General features: G+C 43.9%; 1 protein-coding gene across 1 annotated transcript in view; it reads left to right on the top strand.

The window, feature by feature from the left end:
* Positions 1-2,632: 2,632 nt before the first annotated feature.
* kcnq3 (potassium voltage-gated channel, KQT-like subfamily, member 3) overlaps positions 2,633-9,641 on the top strand; it is a 498,083-nt gene continuing 491,074 nt past the window's right edge. The window contains exon 1 of the mRNA XM_068030852.1: positions 2,633-2,949. Within this exon, the coding sequence (XP_067886953.1) occupies positions 2,633-2,949 (317 nt within the window). The remainder of the gene's footprint in view (positions 2,950-9,641) is intronic.

The raw sequence follows: 9,641 nt of genomic DNA, 5'->3' as shown, positions 1-9,641 counted from the left end.
CTAATTACTTTTTTAAGTACCCCCCCTACACTTTCTATACTCCTCTAATGCCTCCGCTGTTTTCAGTGCTCCGAATCTGCCATAAGCCTCCTTTTTTTTTCTGATCCAAAACTCTATATCCCTTGACATCCAGGGTTCCCTGGACTTGTTTGTCCTACACTTCACCTTAAAGGGTACATGTTGGCCCTGAACTCTCACTATTTCCTCTTTGACTGACTCCCACTGGTCTGATGTAGACTTTCCTACAAGTAGCTGCTCCCAGTCCACTTTGGCCAGATCCTGTTTTATCATATTGAAATCGGCCTTCCCCCAATTCAGTACCTTCATTTCTGGCCCGCCTTTGTCCCTTTCCATAACTAACTTAAATCTTACAGAGTTATGGTCAATATCCCCGAAATGCTCTCCCACTGATACTTCTACCACTTGTCCAGCTTCATTCCCTAGGATTAGGTCCAGTACCGCCCCTTGTCTTGTAGGACTTTCTACATACTGGCTCAAAAAGCTCTCCTGTATGCATTTTAAGAATTCCGCCTCCTTTAAGCCTTTTGTACTAAGACTATCCCAGTTGATATTAGGTAAGTTGAAATCCCCTACTATTATTATCCTATTATTTTTACACCTCTCTGTGATTTGCCTACATATCTGTTCCTCTATCTCTCCCTGACTGTTCGGAGGCCTGTAGTACACTCCCAGCCAAGTGATTGCCCCCTTTTTGTTCTTAAGTTCTACCCATATGGCCTCATTTGAGGAACCTTCTAAGATATCATCTCTCCTTACTGCAGTAATTGACTCCTTGATCAACAGTGCAATACCACCTCCTCTTTTATCCCTTCCCCTATTACACCCGAAGATGCTATACCCTGGAATATTGAGTTGCCAGTCCTGCCCCTCCCTCAGCCATGTCTCTGTGATTGCAATAATATCATAATCCCATGTGCTAATCATCGCCCTCAATTCATCTGCCTTATTAGTAAGACGCCTTGCATTAAAGTATATACAATCCAGCCTTGCATTTTTCACTTGTGCCTTAACAGGTCTATATTTGCTCTGCCTTCCAGACTGACTCAGTTTCTCTTCTATATTTGGCTGTGCCTCACCCCCTACTGTACCTCCATTCTGTATCCCATCCCCCTGCCAAATGAGTTTAAACCCCCCAACGGCACTAGCAAACCTCCCAGCAAGGATGTTCGTCCCGTTCCGTTTCAGGTGCAACCCATCCAACTTGTACAGGTCCCACCTTTGCCAGAAACAGACCCAGTGATCCAGGAACCTAAAGCCCTCCCTCCTACACCATCTCCTCAGCCATGCATTCATCTGCTCTATACTCCTATTCCTATACTCGCTAGCACATTGCACAGGGAGTAATCCAGAGATTACAACCTTTGAGGTCCTGCTTTTTAATCTGCTACCTAGCTCCCTAAATTCTTGTTGCAGGACCTCATCCCTTTTTCTACCTATGCGGTTGGTACCAATGTGTATTATGACGGCTGAATGTTCACCCTGCCTCTTCAGAATGTGGTGAGATTGGAGAAGTAGGTATGTTTTCCTTAGAGTAGAAAAGTTTAAGGGGAGACCTAATAATTTAAAATTATGAAAGGTTTTGATAGACCAAGTAGGGAGAAACAGTTTCCTGTGGTAAATGGGCCAATAACCAAAGGCCACAGCTTTAAAATCATTGGCAAAACAACTGGAGGGGAAGTGAGGAGAAATTACTTCACACAGGGAATTGTTATGATCTGGGATGCCCTAGCCGAAAATGTGGTGGAAGCAGATTCCAATGGTATTCTCAAAAGGCAATTTGAAGGGAACTAATTTGCAGAGTTATGGGGAGAAAGCTGTCATGTGGGAATAAATTGAACAGCTCCTTGTAAGAGCCGGCACAGTCACGGCACCGAATGGCCCCTTCAGTCCTGTTAGATACTGTGATTCTGATGCCAGAATAAAAAGAATTCTGAGGGAACGACTGGAAGCTGTGGGAAATTTTATTTTACAACTGTAAATAAAAAAGCAAACTAAAGAAAGCATTTTGGAATGAAAATATTACACAGGGAGGCGTTCCGATAGGGCTGACGTACATTATATTCAAAATATAAGCATTGCCCTTTTAAGTATATTCATATATAATTTGAAAAATAAACCAATTGAAATTGCGCATATAAAAGTCTTCCTTCAAATTGGTTAAGATCCGTAGAAAATGTCTTGAAGGGATGTAAATTGTAATACTGGTCACGTGTTGGTGTGTAAGGAGCAGATGGAGCTGAACCTGCTCCTGTGCTTCCTGCATCCAGAGTATATCCTTTGGCTTCGATCATCAATATTCCCTCCCCCACGGAAAATCCTCCCAGCAATTCCACATCCCACCTCTCGGTAACAACACAGTACAAACATTCGCTAAATCACAGTCCTTATTGAGGGCTGCATCAGTTATAACAGGTAAAAAAAAAGTGAGGGGCGTGATGCTCCCCATCCAACCTGATTAAAAGAGGGAGACAGAGAGAGATTTCTCCACTCCCCAAGATCCTGATGGGACCTCATCCTTTGAGCTCCGGTCTCTGTTTTCGAGCCATGGCATTTGCTTCCTCCACGCTTTCTGCCATCCTGCCTACAGTGAGCATCGGCGTGCCTACTGACCATGGGGCTCAAGTCCAGGAATGGTGATGGCTCTGGCGATGGCAAGAAGCTGCGGGTGGGTTTCGCCGCTGATTCCGAGCCCGGGGTGGTGGGACTGGGGCTAAGCTCAGGGGCGGATCGTGACGGCGCTTTGCTTCTAGAAGGACGGAGCAAAGAAGACAGCAAACCGGGAGCGAAGGACGGTCTAAGCCTTCTGACCAAACCCCTGAGCTACAGTCAACCAAGCAAGAGGAAAGCAGCCTGCAGAAAACTGCAGAACTTTATCTATGATGCGCTGGAGAGACCGGGAGGATGGGCACTGGTCTATCACGCCTTCGTGTAAGTACCGGCCGCATCCTCCGTTCACATTTGCTGCTCGGCTTTATTTATACGCACAACAGGGAGATTTCACTATGATTTCTTCCTGTTTTGTTGCATGGGATCACAATGAGCATATCTCGTTTTGCCTAATCCTAGAATTACTGACAAGACATCGTTGCATTACTCCTGAACTCAGTCAAACACAAGCCTTGACAGCCGTTCGTTACCGTTGTTAATAAATGTTAGATTATCATTTATTTATATCACCCAGTATGTAGTTATATTTTTCTAATTTTAACAGAATTTCTGACATTTAATACCATTTCCGCACACGATGTCTTTCTCCAAGCTGTTTTTTTTGCACAGTTCTGGACAATTTCAGGTAAAATAACAAAGGGGAGTCTGTTTTGTTGCTGGACTCATTATGCGTTGGTGCCAGAGAGCCACACCTAAATCTGATTTCGGAAATTGGCTCTAGGTATGCAGTATTGTGGATGTTTATATGGAACCATAAGGGATCAGGGAATTGGTATTGGTCAATCGGCCACAGGAAAAAAAAACTATTGAATTTTGTGCACCTTCCTGAGTTGTAGATGAAACCCTTGTATGAAGCTGGAACGCAGAGTCCAGCGATATTGGCTATCTACCAGATAGAGATGTGCAATAACTGACTTTACCACAGTTTCGTCTGTATTTGTAACTCAGCAGCCAGACACAAAATATCACTCCAAATGTGGGAGAAATTTTATAGGCATATTTAATTTTAAAAATCGTTAATTTCGAGATTTAATCAGTTTTTAAAAAGTTCATATTCAGCTTTCACTAGAAAACGATTTCTCTCTACTTTCCAATGGGAATGGTTAGTGGCTGGTGTACAGTGATTGATGGTAACACATGTTGACTTCTCCTTTTGCTCACAGTAAAGTTTACCCTCCCCTTTCCTCATATGTCACTGGTGGGAGAAACGTGTCCTCTCATCATTCAGACCCCACTAACCATTGCAGTGGAAAAACTTGTACTTGTCTTGTATGCTTTGCTACATCTATTGATGCATTAGAGTATACACTTGTGTACAAGTAGAGTCAAAATATTTGGTTGTTCAACATAATGAGAGAGTAATAGATGTCAATGAGAGTGATGCAAGGGTGTGATGTGACTCAGAGTGAAGCTTGACTGGTGTGTGGTCCAGTCATAGACTGGTCTATGAACACACTCCTATATAATTATACATAAAATCATAATATACAATGTAATGTATTCATGAGGTAGTGTTACTATTCCTCTATATTTGTATAGTTGAAACTTACTAAACTGAAGTGTGGAGTAATTATGTTATTGTGTAAATTCAGAAAAAGCGTAATAAGAAAACCTGTTGAACCTATGATGATGTTGTACTGGTTACTGATCATGTGAGTGGAAAGGAAATCAAATTCATAAGCTGTTGTGTTCCACCAGATAATTCTCTTGTGGACAACACAAAAGATCACTCCTATTAGCCTACACCCCCTGTCAACTAGCATGTGACTTTTTACATACACATTATCTGGTAATATGTCCGTGCACAATGTTGAACAGAAAGCTCTACAATATGTACTTTCTTGGAATTGACAAGTTCTTGTGTTCTCTTGATCTTAAGATAGTAGAAGACTAAATAATTCCATACTGTGTGATTCAGACTATACGAATCCAGTTTCTTCACAGTTAAAGATAGATTGTAGTGGAAAATCAATACTACAGATTTCATTTGATTGCAGGACCTTATACTTAAACCACTGCTGTGGCTAAATATCACAGCTTTTTGTTAGCATCTTTAGTTAACTCACCACGTTGCCTTGACAGTGACACTGTCGAGTACAGCATTGCTACTTTGAGTTTCTGTGCATTTATTCCATAGGTTTTCTATTATTACATATTATTTCAGCCAGTGTGACTCACCATGCAATTGTCAATAAGATTTCATCTACCTTATGCCTGTATAAATAATCCAGATCCTCAGCTGCATCATTCTATTTCACTGCTGTAACATTTTATTCACAGATTTGACAATCTCACATTTGATTCCAGGTCTCTTATGTAAATTAAACACAACAGAGACCCAAACAATACAACCTGCAGAGTTCCCCCTAATCTGACAAAAGATCTCACTGTTTCCTTTCCTTTAACTAACTTTTTGTCCAATCTCATACTTTACCCTGGATGCATATGGAATCCTTTCCTTTATTTAATAGAGGCATGAAGTACAAAAGCAAGGAAGTTGTGCTAAACCTTTATAAAACACTGGCTAGGCCTCAGCTGGAGTATTGTGTTCAATATTGGGTACCACACTTAAGAAACTGTTTCCAGAGGCAGAAGGGCCAGTAACAGAAGACAGAAGATAGAACCAGAGGTGACATCCGAAAATTTCTGTTTTACACAGCAAGTTGTGATTTGGAATGCACTGCCTGAAACCACTCCTGCACTGTGGCGGTCACCCGAGCCATTTTCCGCTTCAGCTGGGGATCCAAAATGGACCGGGTCCGGAGGGACACGATGTTCAAATCTCTGGATAAGGGCGGGAAAAATGTACCCAACGTGGCCCTCATCCTGATGACCACCTTCGTGTGTGGCTGCATCAAGCTGTGTGTAGACCTCCAGTACGCAAACTCCAAGTGTCACTACATGCTGAGGTTCTATCTGTCCCCGGTGTTGCGAAGGACGGGCCTGGTCACATCGCCGCAGAACGCTCCATGCAGTTGGACCGTGCCGTATCACCTATCCTACGTGGAGCAGTTTCTGCGGGAAAACACCTTTGACCACCTGTCCATCAGGCAGTGGTCTGCACGGAATGTCCTCAAGGCCCTACGGGAAAAGGAGACGGGGGATCCTGTCGGATGATTCCCCGAGCAGACCGCCAATGTTATTTGGCGGAATGCTTCATCACCAGAACTTTCAAACAAGCACCAAGATGTAGCTTGGCTGGTGGTGAGAAGAGCCCTCCCCGTCAGATCCTTCATACACGCCCGAAGTCTCGCCCCCTCCGCACAATGCCCCCGCGGGGGCTGTGGTGGGGAAGAGACAGTTGCCCACCTTCTCCTGGAATGTGTCTTTGCAAAGCAGGTGTGGAAAGAGATGCAGTGGTTTTTGTCAAGGTTCATCCCAAGCAGCTCTGTAACACAGGAGTCTGTGCTCTACGGGCTGTTCCCAGGGACACACACCGAGACAAACATCAACTGCTGCTGGAGGACTATCAATTCGGTGAAAGACGCCCTTTGGTCTGCCCGAAATTTGCTGGTCTTCCAGCGTAAAGAGTTGTCCACGACCGAATGTTGCAGACAGTCACATTCCAAGGTCCAGGACTACGTGCTGAGGGACGCACTAAAGCTTGGGGCAGCCGCAGCAAAGGCTCAATGGGGAAAGACCACAGTGTAAGGTCCCCCCACCAAGCTGAACTGAGGGGCTGGATCCATGGGAAATCCCTTGAACTGTATCGGGAAAGTTTTGTGTGCTGTAAATGTAAAAATGTAATTGGCATGACAATGAAATGGAAGGGTTGTGAGGCAACTCATGATTGAAAAGAAGGACACTGATCACCTTTGCACTGTTTGTATTTTTTGACTTGATGCTGTTTTAAACTGTTTGGGAATGTAATTTTTACAGATTTTTATGAATAAAGTATATTTTGGAAAAAAAAAGAAAGGGTGGTGGGAGAAGGTTCAATGATAACTTTTTCAAAAGGGATTTGGATAAATACTTGAAGGGGGAAAAATGGCAGGGTTATAGGGAAAGAGTGAAGGAGTGAGATTCGTTCGATAGTTGTACCAAAGAGCTGGAACAGACACTAGGACAAGCATGGCCTCCTTCTGTACTATATCATTCTATAATTCACAGGTTTTATCTTAATTAGAAGCCTTTCATGTGGAACCTTATCAAAACCCTTCAGAATAAACCATATCAAGAAAACCCAGTGTCTACTTTTAACATCTCCAAATAGCTGAGATTTTTTTTTAGGTGTGACTTTTTCTTACTAACACCATGTTTTCTATTTCTTGAGTTAATCCAATACAAGTGTTTCTCCAGCCTACCCCTTATGGTTTCCATTACTTTGACTCATTTTTGGAAGTTAAGCTCATAGGCTTCTAATTGTCTGTATCAGATTAGTTTCCCTTTTAAAATATATGTCAAGGTGGACTGATGTTGAAATTAGCTTCTTACTTTAAGGCCGAAAGTCTAATTGCTATATGTAAATATAATTTAGTTTAGAGATACAGCACTGAAACAGGCCCTTTGAGTCTGTGCTGACCATCAACCACCCATTTATACTAATCCTACACTAATTCCATATTCCTACCACATCCCCACCTGTCCCTATATTTCCCTACCACCACTAGGGGCAATTTATAATGGCCAATTTACCTACCAACCTGCAAGTCTTTTGGCTGTGGGAGGAAACCGGAGCACCCGCTGAAAACCCACGCAGACACAGGGAGAACTTGCAAACTCCACACAGGCAGTACCCAGAATTGAACCCGGGTCACTGGAGCTGTGAGGCTGCGGTGCTAACCACTGCGCCACTGTGCATATTGTTATATGCAAATATAGCCTGAGGTTACTCAGAGTTTCATTGTCGTTTGAGATAACTTTGGAAATTGGAATATGTTGGGCTGGAGGTTAAAATGCTGTGTGCTTTCAATCTGCATTTCACAGATTGTTATGCATCTCTAATAACTGTGCCATCTGGAGTGTGATGTCTGACTTGTGCTGACATAAGAACATATGAAATAGGAACAGGAGTAGACCATAAAGCCCCACAAGCCTACTCCACCATTTTAATAAGATAATAGCTGGTCCTCGACCTCAGTTCCACCTCCTGCCTGATCCCCATATCCCTTGATTTACTTAAGAGTCCAAAAATATATTGATCTCAGCCTTGAATATAATCACAACTGAGCATCCACAGCCCTCTGACATATAAACAGTCATACTGCTGGGAATGTAATAGAGCACTGCACACCTCCCCTCCCCAACACCCCTCAAACAGTCAGACAGAGAGAAGAGCAAATATGTAGGCAAAGTTCTGAGATGTGCAGAAACAATAGGATCGTAATAGTGGGGGATTTCAACTACCCTAATTAACTGGGATAGAATCAGTATAAAAGGTACAGAGGGCCCAATTCTTAAAATGCATTCAGGAGCTCTGTTTTAAGCCAGTAATAAGGAAACCCAACAAGAGAAAGGATGGGCAATAAATGCTGGCCGAGCCAGCGATGCCCACATCCCATGAATGAATAATAATAAAAAAAAGTTCTGGACTTAGTTTTAGGGAATGAAGTTGGGCAGGTGGAAGGAGTATCTGGGAGAGCATTTTGGTGGCAGTGATCATAATTCAGTTATCTTTAGTGTAGTTATGGAAAAGGACAAAGATAGATCAGGAGTAAAAGTTTTCAATTGGGGGAAAGGCCTATTTTATGAAGCTGATACATGATTTAGCAAAAGTGGACTGGAAACAGCTACTTGAAGGTAAACCAGTGTCAGAGCACCGGGAGACATTTAAGAAGGGGAATTCAGAACGAATATGTTCCCCAGAAAGAAAAAGAACGGGACTCCATATCTAGAGTCCTGCATGTCAAGGAGCATACAGGATAGAACAAAGCAAAAAAGGGAAACTTGTGAGATACCGAGAGCTCAATACTGCAGAAAGCCTAAAGGAGCGTATAAAATGCAGGGGTGAAATTAAACAGGAAATTAGAAAAGCAAAGAGAGGGCATGAAAAAATATTGGCAAGTAAAATCAAGGAAAATCCAAAGGTGTTTTAGAAATATATTTTATAAATATGTAAAGAGCAAGTGGATGTCTAGGGAAAGAGTAGGTCATATTAGAGACCAAAAAGATAACCTGTCTGTGGAGGCGGAAGATGTGGGCATAGTTCTTAAAGAATAATTTGACTGGAACTTAACACCTCTGCCCACCCCCGCCCTCTCTGGGAGCGTGCTAGGAAGCGAGGGGAGGGGATGTAAAATCAAGTGGGAAGTGGTGGGTGCTGTGCCCGTCACCTACTGACCCCGCTGCTATTTTACCAGCAGCTGGGGAGGTGGCAAATGCCCCAGGCCAATTGAAGCCCTCAATTAATTGCAACAAAAGGGCCTCGTCCCACCACCATTTTGGCAGCAGCAGACGGGTACTTTGGCACCTGAGGAGACTGCCTAGTAATACATGGTGGCCTCCTGGGTTGGGGGAGGGGGCTCTCCTGATCGGGCACCCTGTGCTCCATGGAAACCCCACCCACCTCAGCAGCATGGGCCTTCTCCGTTAAAACTACCCTCCTTCCCTGTCCTCCTCTCTGAGCCACCTCCACCTCGCTGGGGTCTAGCTGATTGTCCCCAGAGAGGCTTGACCCCACTTACCTGTTCTGAGGCTGGCCTCCATCGTGGCTCTTTTTGCTGGGTGCAGTCCCAGCAGTTGCCACTGCTCCAGGAACTGAGGAGATGCCAGCCCTCTGATTGGCCGGCAGCTCTTGGAGGAGGGACTTCCTACCTCAGAGGGGCAGATGTCCCGACCAAGTCCAATTAAGGGCCAGTGGCACACAAAATAGCAGTGTGGTGTCCAGGCCTACCAGAAGCGGGCTCACCCCCGGCTATCCAGCCAGTAAGCGGGGCAACCACCTCAACATTAAATTCCAGCCTTTGCGTCTGTCTTCTCAAAAGAGGGGAATGATAAAGAAATTGTAGTCAAGG

This window comes from Heterodontus francisci, chromosome 5 (genome assembly GCF_036365525.1).
Source record: "Heterodontus francisci isolate sHetFra1 chromosome 5, sHetFra1.hap1, whole genome shotgun sequence".
Taxonomy (NCBI): domain Eukaryota; kingdom Metazoa; phylum Chordata; class Chondrichthyes; order Heterodontiformes; family Heterodontidae; genus Heterodontus; species Heterodontus francisci.
This window is presented reverse-complemented; position numbering and strand designations above follow the sequence as displayed.